The sequence below is a fragment of the Buceros rhinoceros genome, unplaced genomic scaffold, assembly GCF_000710305.1.
Source record: "Buceros rhinoceros silvestris isolate BGI_N320 unplaced genomic scaffold, ASM71030v1 scaffold2432, whole genome shotgun sequence".
In the NCBI taxonomy this organism is placed as follows: Eukaryota; Metazoa; Chordata; class Aves; order Bucerotiformes; family Bucerotidae; genus Buceros; species Buceros rhinoceros.
The window spans coordinates 7350-26703 of NW_010398102.1; the positions used below are offsets into that span (position 1 = coordinate 7350).

At 36.9% G+C, this 19354-nt stretch overlaps 1 protein-coding gene across 1 annotated transcript; it reads left to right on the forward strand.

The window, feature by feature from the left end:
- Nucleotides 1–203: 203 nt before the first annotated feature.
- PPIG (peptidylprolyl isomerase G (cyclophilin G)) lies at nt 204–18434 on the forward strand. The gene is made up of 12 exons (XM_010130951.1): nt 204–281; nt 381–455; nt 2669–2776; nt 3282–3326; nt 5980–6067; nt 7129–7158; nt 7252–7391; nt 13971–14175; nt 15248–15415; nt 15954–16038; nt 16887–17023; nt 17315–18434. Exons 1-12 carry the CDS (start codon nt 221–223, stop codon nt 18432–18434), a joined length of 2262 nt encoding a protein of 753 aa, XP_010129253.1. The 5' UTR covers nt 204–220.
- The last annotated feature ends 920 nt before the right edge of the window (nt 18435–19354 follow it).

The window sequence follows — 19354 nt, forward strand, 5'->3', positions numbered from 1 at the left end:
ACTTGCATCTACAAAACATGAAAATTACCTAAAATACTCTGTGTTTTCTGAACCTTTAAAAATACTTATGTTTGCTCTGGTTTATTTTTTAAGATTTGTTTTTCTGCAGTTTTTGTTGTCTTTGTAAAGTCTTCTACATTGACTTATGCATAGTTTCACTACATAAAAGGAAAAACTAAATTTTGTTTTTATTACTTACAGTATTTAAACTTTCGAAGCCATGGGAGTAAAGGTCCAGAGACCTCGTTGCTTTTTTGACATAGCCATCAACAATGTACCTGGTAAGAAAATTAAAATACCCATTCTGTAACAATGATACTCATATAAGAATAATACAAATACCAATGAACTTCATAATGAATATCTTCTTTTTTTTCTAGCTGGAAGAGTGGTCTTTGAACTGTTTTCAGATGTGTGTCCAAAAACATGTGAGAATTTCCGCTGCCTTTGCACAGGTTTGTGGATTTTAAATTTTATTTATAATTTTAAACGTTAATACCATCTTAGCAGTTGATGTCTGTTATTTTTCCTGAAATTTTCTTACATATAAAAATAAGTATGTGAAACATTGGTTCTTGGTATCTCTGAAGATTCAGCTGATTTTTCATGTACATCTGATGTAGAATCAAAGCACTTGTAGCTTTGGCTTAGTATGTTGCAGGGAGTATATACTAATCAACTTTAAATGCGGACACAGTAAGCTGATTTTCCATTGCTAGCATAGATATTGCTGTTCATGTTATATAACATGATCCAGCCTTGAAAGGTAGCCAATAAGAGGTCAACTGTGCAGACTTACTTTTCAGTCTTATGATACTTTGATGTATTTGAAAGGTATTGTTGGTATTCATTAGTAATTTTATTTCTTCATTTTAATTTTTCTTTGTTGAGGAAGACTGGTGATTTCCACTTCTATTGAAATTCAGATTGTTTCTTGAACAAAATACTGAGAAGATTCTCTGCTGGAAGCATTTCCAAACAGAATTACTGTCCTGTGGACAATCTGGTTTTGTTGAAAATGCTGACAGTTCAGCAAAACTTATTATCACAAGAATGATTTTTTTGCATTTATAAATAGCAGACATGCTTTTGTCTTGAGCATTTTCTGCTTACTTTCCTTCCAAGTCTGTTCTTTTTCAAGTCAAGGCTTTGTAGCTTAGTACTGGATCACCCAGCAGTACTAGTATGATCTGAATCAGGTGTGAATGCATAATTACACCAGTGTAAAGTTAGCTAGAACACTTAGTGCACCATTCATGATGTATGCAGAAATGTAGGTATTATCTGATCTGATACTAGGTTTACTGGCACAAAGTCAGATTATGACAACTTGTTAACAGTTTTGAACCTTAAAGTGATTCTTTTTAATGGCTGTTTGTATGTTATCATGTGACCATGGCATTCTAGATCTTCTATCAATTGCCCAGAAGTCAGATTTATTGCATAAAAGTGTTATTCCTTGCAGCTGCTTTAGATTTTTTGGTCTTTCAACAGCATTTCAAGTCAGGAACAAGTACTACTACTACTAAGTTCTTACTTAGTTGCTGACACGCAAAATCAAATTCAGATGCTGAACTACTTTACTGCTTTAACATCTTAAGAACAGTGAGGAAAATGTATGAGGAGGGTGTTTATGGTATTGATCATCAGCAAATTAATTCAAATTTTTATTTTACATGTTTTCCTTACTCATTTTTTTGGGCAGCTTTGAAAAGTATATGCTGCCTTTCACAACAGAGATCAACAGTTAGTATTTTTCTGGCGTACCTACATTAGGCATATGCCAAGTTAGTGGAACAGATACAGCTTCACATTTATCAAAGTTCCTATCAAAGTATTTTTTTCTAGCTAGTCAGATCCATATGGAGGCACCAGTCTGTTACAGATAAGTTCAGAGGCAGCTGCCCTTGACTAAAGCTACTGGTTTCGTAGCTCAGAATAAAATTATAGAAAGATGAAATCTAATGGTTTGCCAGCACTGAGAGGAGGAAATCAATTTCCTTCTAACATACTCCCACCTATTACGGTTTAGTGTTACCTTGAGGTTGGCCCTGCCATTCACAGGACCCGCCATGAGCCATTCATCTTGGAGATGACTCAGCACAGACCTTATCTATTTGAGGGTAGCAGGGAAAGTAGATAGTATTGTAGCTGAAGCAGAGAGCTTAAGGGTCTTAGCACCAGAGCTAGCCTAAGGGAGAGAGATGGCAGTTGTAATCATGAGCCGGGGAGTGAACGAGATTCCTTCTCCTTCCCCCTGATCTTTGGTTTTGTTATGAGCATTTATGGTACCTTACAACCTTGCCGTGTTGTAATGGAAGATCTGAGTGTTTCTTACATGCTTCTGAGCAGTGCCACTTACCTTAAACCTGTTGAATTACAGTCAATCTGCATGGAAGAGACCAGAGTAGTATAGTAATGTCAGTAAGGAGTTCTGCTGGTGTAACTATAGAGACAGAAGGTAGTTTCTGCTCTGCTTTCTTAAATGTTGATTTCTTACTGGTGTTACAGGGTGCTTATGTATGTGTCTACCTCACAAGCTGATTTTTCAGAGTTTAGTAGATGGTTTTGATTACCTGTTGATTTTGGTTACTCTACTTTTTTGTAGTGGAGATTCTACAGGTACAGAGAGTAATTTTGATTTTTTGTTCCTCCTCTTCCCCTTTAGGTGAAAAGGGTACAGGAAAATCCACCCAAAAGCCATTGCATTACAAAAGTTGTTTGTTTCACAGGGTTGTGAAAGACTTTATGATCCAAGGAGGTGACTTCAGTGAAGGTATGATGCGAGTCTTTGAAGAAAACTTTAATGCTTGTGTAATAGAGTATTGCTGGAGTTCTGTGTAGCATCATTTACCTGTGTTATTTATTCTGTGATTCAGCTGCTTTCCCCCCTTTTTCTGCATAAGAACCTTTACATGAAAACTTATATAATAAGCTTATACAAACTTAGACACGTGTGCACACACACACTTTTGCTCTGTTATCTCAGTACTCTGAGTACTGAGTACTTTCTATTAAAAGGTTTTCATGTGAGAGTAAAATATTATCTGCTGCTGGAAAATGAAGAAAAAAGGGAGACTATAGTAGAGCACATGGGAGAATACTTTCTTGTTTTCCAAATTTGCTTTGAGATTGTGAAGATGCGTCTTGGTCGTCTTTGCATATCTTGAAGAATAATGGATGCAGTTGGATCAGTATTTTGTATTATGAAGCACCTACTACATAATGTGACTCTTTTAATCACTACTTTAAGTTGTGACTGTCACTTTTCCTCTTTCAAGGAAATGGCAGGGGAGGAGAATCAATTTATGGTGGCTTTTTTGAAGGTAAGAGTTTTGTGAGTCTGCTCTGTTTTGGTGTTACTATAAGCAGTCACCCTTACATTCTGTAGCCTGTTCGGTAAACCTGAGCTCCATTGTTTTCGTTAAGATTTTGTCTGGTCTTGGAGGCCTTAGACTGTCCACTTTAGGTTAGGGTTAATTTTTAAATAATGGAAAATCAAAATCAAGCTGCTTTGTATTCGTTCTTTTTACAAGATTTATAACATTTTTATAACTGTTTTTAAACATACACTTTTGGATTGAGCTGCTAAATAAAAGCTGGGGATTGTCTTTTCCATCAGTGAAAAGGAGAAAGGTGTGCTAGAGTCAGGTTTTATTTGAAATATTTATTTAAGAGAAAGCATAAAGCTCTGCTTTCCTGAACCCAAGAAGAATTAATGATAGGGGCCATCAGTTTTCTCACAATCCCGGTTCTTTTTTGGACAGTGTTGTAGAAGCAGTACCTCTTCTGCACTTCAGTGTGTTTCTCAGGCTGTGTTTGTCCAGAATGCAGTGGAGCATCTCTGTGTTTCTTGGAGTAGTGTTTGTATGATAACTAAGCCCATGTGATGGGTAGTTGCCGACAGCAGGAGTGATTGTGCTCCTCCCTCCTCACTGCCACTTTTAATTCTGGTTTCCTGTCTGAACTTGCAACAAACAATCTATAGAATTATTCACTATCTTAGTGGGGACAGGCTGTAATTTTATATCAGACCTTGAGTTGATTCAACAGTTTAAAACTGCCAGAAAAGGGAGAGGTCTTAACCTTGCACTGACTATCACTCACATAAAACTTTCAGCTGTTTCCGCTTGCTGAATTGTGCAAAGACTACTGCAGTAAAAAAATTACTTACTTCCATATTAGTGAGTAGACCCAATTCAGTAATTTGGCGAGCATCAGAACCAACGCAAATGAGTAGATGGGTTTGGAGAAATGTGTTGTTGGGGGAGATGGAAGAAGCAGCAAAACCTCTACCTATCTTCTGGCAGTTGCAAACTGCCTATTCAACTCAGCCACAGTATAAAATTGAATTCGTGGGAGTGTTTGCTTTTGAGGATCCTTTAACCCGTTCACCCATAGGATTAGATTGACACTTGATGCTGTGCCAGATAGCAATTGTATAGGTGACTGGAAAGTCAGTGGGACTGTCCCTTTCACTGCCAGTGACAATAGTGTGATATGAAACCACAGCCTTACAGATAGCATACTTTTCTTCTTTGTTAAGGCTTGCTCCTGCCCTCTGTATCTAACCGATATTGAGGAAACCTCTTCTATCTGAAGAGTTTGGATCCCCCCCTGTTAAGGGCCGAGGTAAACAACCCCTCGAGTTCCTTAACGATTCTCCTCTGTCTCACTGGAGACAGAAGAGGTTTTAAGGGGAAAGAAGAAATTCACATCTGAGTTTTGCGTTATGGAAACTGGAACAAACTTTTAATACGCAATAAATCCACACTATAGACTACTATGTATAGGTACACAAACCCAGAAAAGAGAAAAAGGAAAAAAAACGAAGAAGAGGAGATTTACGCAAGCTGTTCTTTTCAAGGTCAGTTCTTGGCAGGCAGCCAACAGCGGAGCAGGAGTGCGCGGCCTTGCTTTGCTCTGGCCTGGTCAGATTCCTCTTGCGCCAGGAAAGGCGGGGGAGAAAACCCCGCTGCTCTCAGGCGGAGAAAACTCAGGAAAGCTCCCTGCACGAACAGCCGGGAGCTTTGGATATCTCACCCGATTCCAGACAAGACTCGCGGCAGTAATAGTTCACAGTCTGTAATCCTTAGGTCCTCTGGGGGTGTAAGCCCTCAGATTTCGGGCTGGTCGTTCTCCTGGTCAGGGCTGGATGTCTGCCAGCAGGTCCGCGGCAGGCCACCTTCGTGCAGCAGTCCGGAAGCCCAAGAGGCTGCTCCACCCCCGAGCTGCTGCTTTTAAAGGCTCCCGACGTAACATTACATTCACCTGACTCTCTTAACCAATTAAATGTGGAATTATTGTACTACATGGAATAATTCTATTTGTCCATTTCACAAAACAAGGAAATTTCAGCTCAAACCAGGACACCCCCCAACAGCCTTTATGCCATTTGGGAAAGAAGGGAGATGTGGTTACAATTATTTGCTTATCAGAAATAGGATTAATTCAAGTTAAACTTATTTTCTTAGTAACCAGCTTGGTAAGTTCATCTGTGGGTCTGACAGACAAACCAAGTTGTTTGGGATTGCTGTCAATCTGGATATCCATGTGTATTAAAAATTAAACAAAAATGCCCCAAAATGAGGGGTTCCTTAATAGTTAATACAGAGCTAAAAAACTTCTGTTCCAAAGAGACAAGGATCAGTATGTGCAGAATAGAAAGAGCAACAACTTAAAATGGTGAGGTCTCTGCTAGTCTTGGTAAGAAACAAATCTCTTGAACAAGAATACTCAATTTTTTAGGTGGTTTTTTTTTTCCTCAGGCTATAAACCATTAACCCATATTTTTTCCTTATTAAATTGTGTTATTTAGAAAGGAGGGAAATAATGTATTTTTAAAATAGCTATTAATCTCAATCTATTTTTAAACCAACTTTTTACTGAAGTGACTAGCAGATTTGTTTAATAAGGATGATGATACTTTGATTATAGTATCTGTGGTATGTTTAAAGTAACTGAAAACACTTTCTTTAGATGAAAGCTTTGCTGTAAAGCACAACAAAGAATTTCTCCTTTCAATGGCCAACCGAGGGAAAGATACAAATGGTTCACAGTTCTTTATGTAAGTACTGTACTGTCCTGAAATGTGTGTGTGGTGTACCATGTGTAAGCTGTAAAGGTAGTATTTTTAAATATTGAAGACTAGCTCCTGTGCAAGCGCAAAGTTGATGTTTTTTCCACAAAGTAACATGGAAGTTGCCATTTTCCTACTGTGGTGTTTAGGGAGTCTGTTTTTATTGCTTCTGTGTTTAGTGCTTATTGTCTGTGCAAGAGAACTTTTGGTAGTTCTCATTAGCTGTGTTCTAACTCGGGCAGTAAAGCAAACCTGTTAGTTCCTTGTAGAACTCTTACCACTTTCTGCTAGTAAGTGTTGTCTGGAAGGAAGCAAAACAACTCTGGGAGTGACAAAATAACTTTCTGATGCAGTCTCGTTTATAGTTAAGACTGACATTCTTAACATATGTTGCAGTAGACTCTTCTGTTTATCTACCGAAAACATTCTCAAACTATGTAACGTTTACCTGTGATTCAACCTTAATTAACATGGCGAGTTGTATGTGTCACTTAGCATTAGGCCGTTATTTTGGGACTTCTGACTGATCATTGCTGTAATTTTCCCAGTATCTTTCTTCTGCTGTGGCTGACAACTGTATGCCTTAGTAATGCTAGTATAGAGGAAAGTTGAGAGAAAGTCAGTTCTACTTTTACGTCAAGTAATGTGTACATACACCTACTTTTTTCTGCCTTTGATTTCTTCTTGTTTTCATTTGTTTCAGTTTTCCTGCTCTGAGACAGTTGCCTTAATTTTTATATTCGTTCTTTTAATAAAGACAATACTTAATATATCCTATATGAGGATGCTGTCTAAAAGTTATGTGCATTTTTGTTTGTTCAGTAAAATGTGATAAAGCAATGAATTGAATAGGTAGTTTAATGATTGAAATATTAAATACTTTTAACTGCACACTAACTTAGAATAATGTGTGTTGGTGTTGTTCAATTTTACTAGTTCGCTCAAAGTAACTTCTGTCTTCATCTATGTATATGACATGCTTCAAGCTGATTGCTTTCCACTAATAGTGACTTTGTTTTTCTCTTTCAATTAAAATCTGGAAACAACAGAACAACTAAACCGACACCTCACTTAGATGGGTAAATATGTCTTATCTTCTTATTATGTTTGTTTGGGAACTGTCTTAAGAAATCTAAGTACTAAGAATTTTTACTTTTGTTTAAATTCTTCAGACATCATGTTGTTTTTGGACAAGTCATCTCAGGTCAGGAAGTTGTGAGAGAAATAGAAAACCAGAAAACAGATGCATCTAGTAAACCATATGCTGAAGTACGCATTCTGAGTTGTGGAGAGTTAATTCCAAAATCCAAAGGTAAAGTTGAACTGTACATTTACAGAGATGCAAACTATGAGGTAATTTTGCTCATTTTCCTCCCTTTTGGTTGCTTATAAAAATATTTAGAAACTTCTTTGTGATGAATGAAGGGGCAATTGGTGAAAAGGTGGATAATATTGCAGTACAGTTTGTCTTCTAAAAACTTAGGATACATTGATGCAGAAGACATTAAAGAAACATCGTATGTGCTTTCTTCAAAGCTTCTCCTATCTTGGATTTCCTTATACTAGCTAAATTTCAGTACATGGCCAGCAAGCACTTGTCCTATAGAAAGTAGGTATCTTAAGAAGCTTGATGGCAGTCTGACTCTATTTGATAACTGGTGCTTTTTTTACAGGTATTGAACTTATTTCAAGTTTCTTTCAGGTAAATCTTCAGAACAGGCACTTAAAGCCTGGATTTGTCCTTTAGTAGATACCCTTTTTAAGTTACTGTAAACTATATTCTTACACAGGAATATGTCAGAACCTGCCTTTCTTTTTGGAAGGGATGTTCTGCTCTGCCGCTGAAGAGCTGAATGTGGTATTTGCGATGGGGTTCTGCTTCTCGTACAAAAAAAGGCAAAGTCTCAGATGTTGCTGTCACTCTGGAGAATCTCAGAGGAAACCCAGGATGCACGTTCTGTAGGAAATATGATAGGGATCATCCTGCTTTTCCATTTGTAGCATATTCTGTTGATATGTACTGTGAAGGGTTGCACCAAGGATATTGAAGCACAAGACAAGAATAATAGTTTCTTTGGCCTAAGTGAAGTTATTTTAGGGCTCCTGACTTCTCAAAGGTTCTATAATTTTTTAGAATAATTCATAAGTCATGCTGTGTGTTACGACATAATTTTGTTTTCTGGACAGTACTCAGGAGCATGACATCTGTTAGAAAATGCATGAGTGGTATAGATTAGAAGATAAAACAATACAGGTGTAGAATGGGTGAAGCTAGGGGAGTGGGATACCCACTCTTTATAAAGGTCTTGTATCAATTGTATGGTTCTTGTATCCTCCCTTTTCCTCTTTTCTTAGCATTCATCCCCTAGAGTACTTGTTTCTTCTGAAACCTTGTTGCACATCGTTGTTAGCCTCTTTCCACAAGCTGGTTACTATGACCAGTTGTTTCAGACTTCTCTGTTCCAGATTTTTCGTGTTTGGTTTTTTTTTTCCCTAGTGAATTGGCCACTAGAGGCAAACTGTTTTGCCTTTAGCTGAAACTATTCAAAGTGAAGCCAGAGATGGCTTTTTTCCCCCTCCCTCTTTTTTTTTTTTTTTCTTCTTTCCCCCTCTTGTTTGCTGTTGAAGTTGTGTGGTAGATTGCTTGTCTACAAAGACGCCTATGTCCAGAGGCTTTTGTGATACTGGACTCCTCACACTAAAAATGACATCTGATCAAAAGAATCAAGTATGGTAGTGTTCCCTAACGCATACGTATGAGGCCTTCTTTACTGGGTATAATTTTTGTTGTAAAAAACAGTGAGTCCTTAATTAAGCAGTGAAAGACATAATAGGAACCCATGGCAAGTAATTGAAGCAAGGTACATGCACAATAGAAACAAAGACCTGGTACTCTGAACAGCAGGGTGATTAAACACTGGAAGATGTTATCTGGAAAAAGGGAAAATACCTTGTCTAAATGTCATGAAGTAACAGCACCCTCTTTTTGCAGACTGATGTAGTCCAAAACAAGTTATTGGACTTGATATACGGTAACTATTTGAGTGTCACTGCTGTGACTTACAAGATGAAGTCATCTGTTCTGACTTAGGTCCCTGATACCAATTGCTTTCTGGCCAGGTTATTTCTTCAAGTCCAGGAGTCTGATATCATGGGGCCAACACAAGACTTGCTACAGTCCATAATGAGCTGAGATGCAGAGAGTGCTTGGCTGTGTCATGCAGTCTGATCATGTAATTCATGGTCTGGCAAATACTATACGTCACAGTGAATGGAGTGGGAAGTGATTTATCTGGTTTGGATGTGGTCATAAGTTGAAACCTGATCCTGAAGTTAATGAGCTGGAACAGCAGAACTGTAAATAGAAGTCTTTCTTTCTCACCGACCTTCATGTTGGCAGAATTGATTTCATTTGTTGTTGTGATCTGCCATTTGCCAACACTAGATCAGTTCAGTGTTCAAAATAGCGTTTGCTGCTGGACAGAACGAGTTAGATGTCACCAGAAATTACATTCAAAATCTCTTGCCAGATATTGTGCCTTCATTGTTGGTTTTTTGTTTAGTTTTTTTCCTTATTGTTTCACTCCCTACCTGCCACGTGATTTCCCAGATACATCTGTCATTGATGTTAGTTGCTGCATGTTAAGAATCACATTATGTTTGTTCAGGTAGTTGCTCACTAACTCACCTCTCTATTTATCTATTACTTAACACGTTTTAAAGTAGTAACTATAGCATACCTAATCTTGTTGCAAGAATGCAAATAAAACTGCCACAGTTTTTGACGCACTTAAAACGGATGCAGGAGGGAGAAAATACAGGAAATAACAGCATTTATTGATGTCTTAGACATTTCTTGAGCTTGAAGACATCTCAAAAGCATGTAGGGGACAGTAGAGTGCAGTACAGTGGGTTTTTTGAATGTGTCAAAACCAAAAGTGTGGAATAGATAGGAAGCATTTGAAAGTGTATTGGGACTTAGAAATTAGTTAACCTGTTTAGTACTTCTTATGTTTGTGGTATTTAGAGCTCAGGTGAGGTTCCTCTTTTTGTTTGGGTGGCACCAGGCCTACTAGACCAGGCTGCTTTGATTCAAATTCATTTGGAAAATGTTCAGTTTTGTTTTCTAAATATGTACTTGGTACACTCTGTGAATGTATTTAAAACTGGACAATCTAAAACTGGACAATCTAAAACTGATACAAAATATTACAGGGACTGTAAATATAGTACTTTAATAAGAACTTTTGCTTAAAGTTTGAAAAAAGAGACTAGGTATCTTAGTCTGGAACAACAAGAGAAGTGAAAAATATGAGACCTGTCATTTGGAAGCATTTTGCAAGAAGCTTTGAAAACATCTGATGAGAACCAAGTGATTTCAGTCAGTGGGCTGTCCTGAATGGGTCAGACAACTTGCTAATTTATACTGCACCCAGAAATGACCATATAATCTATGAAGTACAGAGGTTGTGTTTCAGTTGGTTGTCAGGCCATCATTAGTCAGTATCAAATAAGGCTTGTGAATAAACATCTAGAAAACACCATGAAAAAAACTCACTCTAAAGGTCATAAAGGTATGACTTGCGTCTGTGATGCACATCTGAAAAATTAATGCACTTTCTTGCAATGGGATTAAATTTCATCCACTGTACCAGTGTGGGGATTCAGTAACGTTAGGAGAAAAAAGTATCCATAAGGAGTATGACCACAAAAAGAAAGGCCCAGATGCCATACTTGCTTCTGCTGAGATTTTTCTGCACTGTGTATCTGACCCTCTGTTACCTGAGTTAAGCCTCAGCTAGCTTGCTGACATCCAGATCTTTTATCTCAGCCAGTTCTTCTGGAAGCAAGTGTTCTGCCTCACTGTGAAGAGGAGATCTTTCACCACTGTATGTGTCACTGCATTGCGAATGAGAGACCTGGCAGAGCAGGTCTCTCATTCACAAGAGGTGTTGGTTTACATAAATGAGCTAACACTACCAGCTTATGCTTTACTGAAGATGAAGAACAGTAGTGCCTTAGCTTTCATTACGAATATCATCATGAAAACACTGAGAAAAATCTGAAGGCTGCTGATAGGTCTAGAACATCAGTGCATCACAGTCCATAGCCAGGTGGTGGTGTGGGCAAGACACGGTAGATGGGAACATGGATTGACAGGAGGAAAATACAGCAACCACATGTATTTTGAGATTTCACTAGTTTACATTCAATAACTGTATACAGAACAAAAGTTAGTAAGAGATGATGCTAGGAATGAGAGCTTAACTGTTGGTTTTGAGAAATGCTGACTCTCCTCTATTATTAACCCTTAATTGTCTGTTTCTGCAGTTGGTGTGATAACATCCACAATTAACTTTGTAATTCTAAAGCATACCCTGTTGTGTTTTTTCCAAGAGGCAATATGAAGTCGTCCTCGCACCCCCTGCCAGCACATCGTTTGTCATAAACAAGTTGCCTGAAGTGCAACCAGAAATGTGTTTTGGGCAACTATGGATCTGTCCTCACCAATTTTATTTTTTTTTTATCAATCTAGCCCAAATTCTTTTTGCCATGAAGAATAAAGTTGGTAGGAAGAACTAGATTTTTATTGCAAATAATGCATCCCCAAGTATTATATTAAGACTCGTTATCCTCAAGACTTACTTTTATTCTCTTCTCTGACCAGTTCAGCAAGGAATTTTATGTAAGTTTTATTGCATTTGATCATCCTTGAAAAAATGCTACCTTCCATCATGTAGTTCTGCAGAAATGGGACCAAGGTAGTGTTGAATTTGAGAATTTCCGCATTGAGCTCACATGATTGCAGTTACAGATATCTACTGCTAACTCTCAAGAGTCAGCCAATTCAGTGTAACCCACAGTCAGAGAGTCTAATACTAACATTTCCAAAAACTGATACTCTGTTCCATTAAATAGCCACTTTTTTCAGAAGGGCATGACTAGATCTACTCTTCATAGAATTGTTTCCTCTGTCTCAAGTTCAGTACATGAGTATCACCTTTCTATTTTTTCCCTTCAGATCTCAAATCTGTTTGTATGAAATTAATAGAATCCATTTTCCAAACAACTGCATGCTAGAAGTTGAATAGCTGTTAATAGATACTTCTTAATATTCGGTACTGCTGCCTCTTTAACTTTTTTTTTTCTGTACACCTGTAAGTGGTATATGATCAGAGACAGCTAGCAGGAAATTCTGAAGTGGAATTTTTCTTTCCATACGTATATACCGAATCAAGAATCTTTGTAAGTAAAAAGCTGGTTAATAACTTGTAATTCTTTTGAAATTCTCAAAATCTTTTATCTTCTGACACTTGAGTTACTGTAATACCCAAGAGGATTTTCCTCCTGTAGAGCAAGGACAAAAATTACCTCCTATAATGGGAAAGTTATAATAAGGTACTTTTACTTTTTTTTAAAAAAACAAAGTTTCTGTAATTAGTTGCCTTAATTATTTTATAACTTATGGATAATAGCTAAGTATAGAGTGCATTGTCTTACTGGGCACAAGTGGAAGCCCATAGAAGAAATGCTTGACTTGACTGAACAGTTGAAGTTCTCTGAATTTCCTGTCTCCTGTGCCTATGTTTTCCATTACCTATTTTGTGCAGAAGAGCAGGGGGTGGGAGGTTGCTTTTAAATTGTTTGTGTGTTGGTATAGGTCAGTAAACCATGAATTCTTTGGGTAGAGCAAGCTATTAATAGCTTTGCAGAAGAGATGAATATTTTTAGCTAGGATTCATACACAATTTTAAAATTAATTTCTGATGGACTGTCTTTGCAGTTTGCAGTGGCAAAGTAAAATAACATTTTATGCTAATCAGGAAAGTCAACTACAGCACTGTAAAGACAACCAGTGTGCTTTTGTACTTTTTGGGGATTTTCTGGATAGAGCTTTTAATTTTCTGGATGATAGCCTGACACGAATTTCATAACACATTTGAAGAGTATTCATAACGTTGAACTGATTTACCTGAAGTGTCATAACTTGGAAGCCTAGAGTTCCTTTAGTGAAGTTTTTATAGTATTGTTTTGGTTTTTTTCCAAGTTAGTGTGACTTGGAAATAATACTTACATCACTTCTAAGTAGGTCTTGGATCAGTTACAGGCCATAAAAAGGTGCGTTTGTACTTGGATTATTTCACATGAGACTAATATCAGATTGCCACTAAACTGCCAGTCTGCAGTACCAGCGGCCGCTCAAGAAATGGTAAAATATGTAATTGAGGACTAGCCTGCTTTCTTTAGTAGTGTTCCTTTTCGTACCAGATGGTTAGTAAGTCATTTGTATCTTTATGTTAAAAACAAAAAATCCAAAACAAATAAAGAAAAACACCCAAACAACACATGATGATCTGGAGGATTAGGGCTGTTCTCTGAGCATGGTTTCACTTGGGAAGGTTGGTTATTTGAATCATCCCTCTGAGCTAAATTCAGTGAGTAATCAGTTTAGTCTATGCCACTTATTTTCTATTTCAAAACTGCTGCTGTTGGTGATTTCAATAGATTTAGATGTAAGTCAGGTTAAACCTGAAATCCAAGAAATTTTTTATAAACACTTTTTAAAATAAATTTTAAATAATTCTTTTTATTTAGCTTATGTTATATAAAACCTAATCTGAAAACTTACATGGTTCTGCAAGTGTAAACTTTAGAGCTTCCTAAACACAAAATGTTGGAAATTTCTGCTGTATTTCTAGACAAATCCTTTCTTGTACATGGGAGAAACAGTATCTTCTCCAAAATTTCAATTTGTTCCTAAGTATCTTGATAAACTAATCTCATGATGCAATTATAAGCAGCTCAGGCAGATACTAGAAAAGTTGATTTTTCTGAGATTTATTTAGAAATGTTTGATATTAAAATGTGTCTTCGCTATTCTGATTTAAAGCCAAGAAAGAAGAAAAGAAAAGACACAAGTCATCTTCCTCATCCAGTGACTCGGAAAGTTCAAGTGACTCGGAATCATCTTCTGATTCATCGTCAGATTCTGAGAGTGCTTCAGAAGAGAAATCTAAAAAACGAAAAAAGAAACACAAGAAAAATTCCAAGAAACATAAGAAAGAAAAGAAAAAGAGAAAGAAAAGCAAGAAAAGGTCAATTTTGAAATTTCCTTTCATTTTGTTATATGTACGCTCTACAGTACTATTTTCTTGTCCCATAACTACAGGATAGTATTCTGTAACTAGTGAAGTAGATATTTTGAAGTTTGAGAGACAAACCAATTTCTATATACAGGTTTAAATTTTTCTGATATGATGGCAAAGAACAGTGTCCGTGTGTGTATGTGCTGCAGCTGTAAAGCAGTGAAGTAATGGACTAAGGTATATCTGGCTGGAAAAGTTGTAGGAGTGCTTGATTTGAAATGGGTGGTGATAGCTTGTTTCCCTAAATTCACTTATGTACAATTCAGTTTAAATTATATGCACTGGAACTTAAGAGAATGTAGTTTGCAGGAATAAAAGTGGAACTAAACAAAAAATTAATAAATTAATACACCTAACAGCGTTTCTGTCTGATATGCCAAAAGTCTTGCTGTTTCACTGGAAGATAATAAAACTCAAAAGGCACCCTTGCTTCTGAAAATGTTATTTCTAATTTAGTAGTTTTGCTTATGGTTCAATGTGAGATTAAAGCTGTGTCAGTGTAAGTCAGTTTTGTAAACTAGCAGTAAAATGTATGATGTGAACCTAGGGCAGTGCTGCCTAAATACTGTTTCTGTGGGACTAAGCCCCTTTCACGTAAGATGGGGTTTTTTTATACCAACTGCTTGAAGTTACAGTAGTTTATAGCCAGTTATATATCCTAGTGTAAAATCTGAACTTGATTTGACTGAGAGCGTTTTCAAAAGAAAATAAATTTTAAAAAATAGCTATATCTAGATAGAAATACAATAGAATGTTCAGTGAATAAAATAGAATGTTCAATGCTGCACCACTGGAATTCATAGCTAAAAGATGTTGATCAGAAATCTACTGCAGTTGTACATTTTGGAGAAAAGGTATCATAGGGTAAAAAATTAGTTGCTTCTGAAATAGCCTTTTCCTGAGTTTCTTGTGGTATCATTGTGTATTGAATTAAGAGAATTTCTGAATTACTTAAATATATTGAAAGGTCTTCCCTCATCCAAGTAACTAATTTTAAATATTATTTTATACAAAAATAAAGCTCATCTAGTGAAAGTGAAGATGAAAACCCTGAAGCACAGCCATTATCTACTGTCCGTCCTGAAGAAATTCCTCCTGTACCTGAAAACCGATTTCTGATGAGGAAAAGTCCTCCTAAAGTAGATGAGAAAGAAAAAGAAAGGAAGAGTAGAGAAAAGGAAAGAGAAAGGTAATATATCTGGTCTGAGTCTGAATTTGCACTGACAGCGGTATGGTTATGTTAGGGCTTTAATGTTAAGTGAGTCCTTTCCCTATTAAACAATTCCATGTTGTGAGCACTTCTGGATGAAAATGGATTTTTCGGTTTATTGACAACTGTTGGCTTTGTCCTAGAACAAAGGCTTAGCATCTGAAAATGGTTTTAGTGAATGAAAAATTTAAAATGACTGATTCAAGAAAGAGAAATGAAAGTGTATTGCATTTTGAGTAGAATTTATTGGAACTCTCCTGTCTGAATCTGTAATTTATTCAATTTTATTCTTCTTTCAAAAGCAGAAAAATCCGAAAATCTTGTAAAATATTTTGTGGCCACAAAATCTGAGGTTTTTTTACTATGTGGTGTTACTATCGTCACTGTTAATAAAAAATAAAATTTAATGTGTATTTTCATTGAATTTAGTTTCTGAAGAGGTTTTAAAATTGGTTTTATTTTCTCTTTTCTTCTTTCTTTGTTATAAACAATATCACTTTTTAAAATTTATTTTTAGTAATCTGTCGAATTCCCAGTCAACATACCAGAGGAGGCTGTTGGTGACCAGATCTGGGAGGAAAATAAAAGGAAGAGGACCAAGGGTAAATGTTTACAATCTGTTCCCCAAAGTAAACAAGGTGGTGGCACAGTCTTACTACTGGTGTTACTAACCAATTTTATTAGGATGGTTGATTAAAAAAAAACAAAAGGACAGGATTTATGATGCATCATAACTGATTTGGGGACTGAGGCTTGAAGGAAGACAAGAAGGAAAATTAATTTCCTGCTTGCATACTGACTTTATTTGAAGGGAGGTGGGGGGATATGACAAAAAATGCTTTGTGTTTCTGTAGCAGTCTATGAACTAGCAAATGGAATTAGCCCAAAAAAGGTTTTAGTGAACACCAGAACCAATACGACATGAGTGCCAGGAATCTGGGGAAGACTGCTCTCCTTTTTGGCAGGGAGGGAGCTATCAGATTGGTTCTTCTAAGTTTTGTGTAACCATATGCTGTGCAATACTTGCAGCAAATGTTCTTAGCAACAGAATTTTCTATCCCTCAAATTTTTAGCAAAAGCCTGAAAGTGTGAAGCATTGTTTCCATGTTGCTTGTGAAAGCTAAGACAAATAAGCTTCTAGACAAATGAGTTGCATTTGTGCTGATTAAAAGCAACAGAAGATGACCTCTCAGCAGAGTACAAAAATTCTGAATTAGTAGTTACCTTAAAAATAGTCACTTGATCAGACATGTGGTATTCTCGCTTTAACTAAACGACAAACATATTTTTCAGTAAGTTAACTTGTCAATGTTAACTTGTGAACTACTAAATACATGTGAACTATCATGTTAGATGCTGTGTAGAATGGACTGGTGGGGATAAAAATCTTGCTTAGTTATCACAGCATGTGAAATTCAAACTTAGACCCGGTTGTCTTTCTCCCTTCAAGCGTTATCGGACACCTTCCAGATCCAGGTCAAGAGATCGATTCCGACGCAGTGAAACTCCTCCACATTGGAGGCAAGAAATGCAGAGGGCTCAAAGAATGAGGGTGTCTAGTGGAGAAAGATGGATAAAAGGGGACAAGTAAGATTATTTCTTTCTGGAGTATATGCACTGATTTCTTATGTATTAAGCATAATACCTGTTGCCTTAAGATTTTCAGTTATAGGTACTTACAAAGAAACAAGGTGCTGACTTGGTTATCTCATTGCTTAATTGTGTCTGATTTTAATCATGCTACTGTTAATACCTACTTATTAATATAGATGACCTTATGTGATTCAAGTTTTGATTGCTGTCTCACTTCTGACTTAATTTTTCAGAGTGGAGGGATTTAAAAATATTTTTTAAAAATCATCTCTTTCTCTCTCCAAGGAGTGAAATAAATGAAAACAAGAAAGATAATCAAAAAAGCCCAGGAAGAGGAAAAGACAGAAAAATATCAGACCACAGACAAGCTTCTGAAAGTCCAAGCAGAAGAGGTGAAAAAGAGAAGAAAAAAGATCACAAATCCAGCAGTAAAGACAGGGAGACAAGAAGGAATTCAGAAAAAGATGACAAGCATAACAAAAGCAAGGCCAAGAGAAGAGCTAAATCTAGAAGCCATAGTAAAAGCCGAGAGAAATCAAAAAGTAAAGAAAGAGACTCTAAGCACAGTAGACATGATGAAAAGAGAGTAAGGTCAAGAAGCAAAGAGAGAGACCATGAGAAAGGGAGAGAAAAAGAAAAGCGCTATGATTCTAGAGGGAGAGATAAAGAAAGAAGTAGGAGCAAGGAGAGAAGTAAGAGGGCAGGCTCAAGAACTAATGAACAAGACCATAGGAAGAGTAGAGACAGGGAGAAACGTAAGTCAAGGAGCAAAGAGCGTGAACATGCTAGAGGAAAACATAGTTCCAGCAGCAGAACAAGGGATAGAAGCAAAAGCCGAGATAGGGGTAGGAGAGGAAGATCAAGAAGCAGAGACAGAGATCGCAGTAGAAGTAAAGACTATTCAAGGAACAGAGATAGAGAAACAAGAAGAAGAGGAAGATCAAGAAGTAGAGAAAGGAGGGGTACACCAGATAAATACAGAGGAAGAGAGAACAGGAGGAGGAGAGAATCAAGGAGCTCAGAGAGGGAGGGAAGTCAAAGCAGAAACAGAGAGAGGTATTCAAACAGAGAAAGTAGAAGCTCATATAAGAGGAATGATACTGAAAGCCAAAGGAAGAGGCGTTCAAAAAGCCGTGAAAGTAGCAGTCCTGAATCCAGTAAAGATAAAAAGTCTAGTAGAGATCAGGACAGAAGTCCAGACTCAAAAAAGAGACCAAGTAGCAAAGAGAGAGAATCAAAAAAATCATATTCCCGCAACAGTAAAGAAAAAGAAAAGACCAGATTCTCAGCAGAAAAAGAAACAAACCAAAAATCAAAGAGTCAGGAAAGAGATCGTGCCCCTAGTAAGGATAAAAAGTCTGATCATGAAACAAGTCCTGGAACAGATGATGACAGGCATGGATGAGTTTGTGGACTTAATGTTTCCATTGTCTCAAGGCTTTAGAGACATTTTGGGGAACGCCTTTTTTTTAAGATGTGGACTTCAGTTTGGTCTTTTGATAATCTAAAACTTGGATCATTTGTACTGCTAAAGTTTTAATAAACTTGAAATGAAAAACAAATTACATGTGTAATACAGTGTGCTGTGTTTAAAGTATTTGATTGGTTTCTGTATCCTTGTTGTTGGCAACTAGGAAGGTAACTTCTGTGCTGCAATTATCTTTCTTCCTGGTGAACTTCGTTTAGTGCTGCCAGTGAGGGAGCTTGTTACATGTGTGAAGAAGCAAGCTGCAAGTGTACTACCTGTCCTCATAAAGCTAGGAGAATGTTGCAAGGCGTCCATTACTCCAGTGTTGCTACATCTGTATTTCAATAGGTATAAATCCTAAGAAAATTAATTTGTAGAGGAAAATTGTATTTTTTTTATAACCACAAAGTGAATTACTTTAAGTAAATCTTCACTGTTCATACTTCTGCCACTGCCAGCAGTAGAATTCATTCATGCAGTAAGGCAGTCATCTGTGGGATTTCTTTGTCCTTAAAGTTTTGAAGTGCTTATCAGCGTCATGTTTTTCCCTGTAACCTCCTTTTTCTGTTCCATGCTTTCATGTTTGTCTACTGCAGAAAATTCAGCCTGGATGCTTCAGACTACCCTGCCTCAGTTGCTAGTTAAGGGATGCATAGAGATGAAATGGTGTACCACAATTCACAGTGGGCATCAGAATAAGGAAGCACAAAATCCTTTCTACTCTTGCTGCTGCTTAGCAGTCTGAGGAAACTATTGCAGTTCTCCAGTACTGGTTTTGGGGCTCATTGAAGCAGAATTTCAAGTAATGTTTTAAGACAGGATCTTAATTTTTTTTATAACAAAAATTTGCTTTCCTC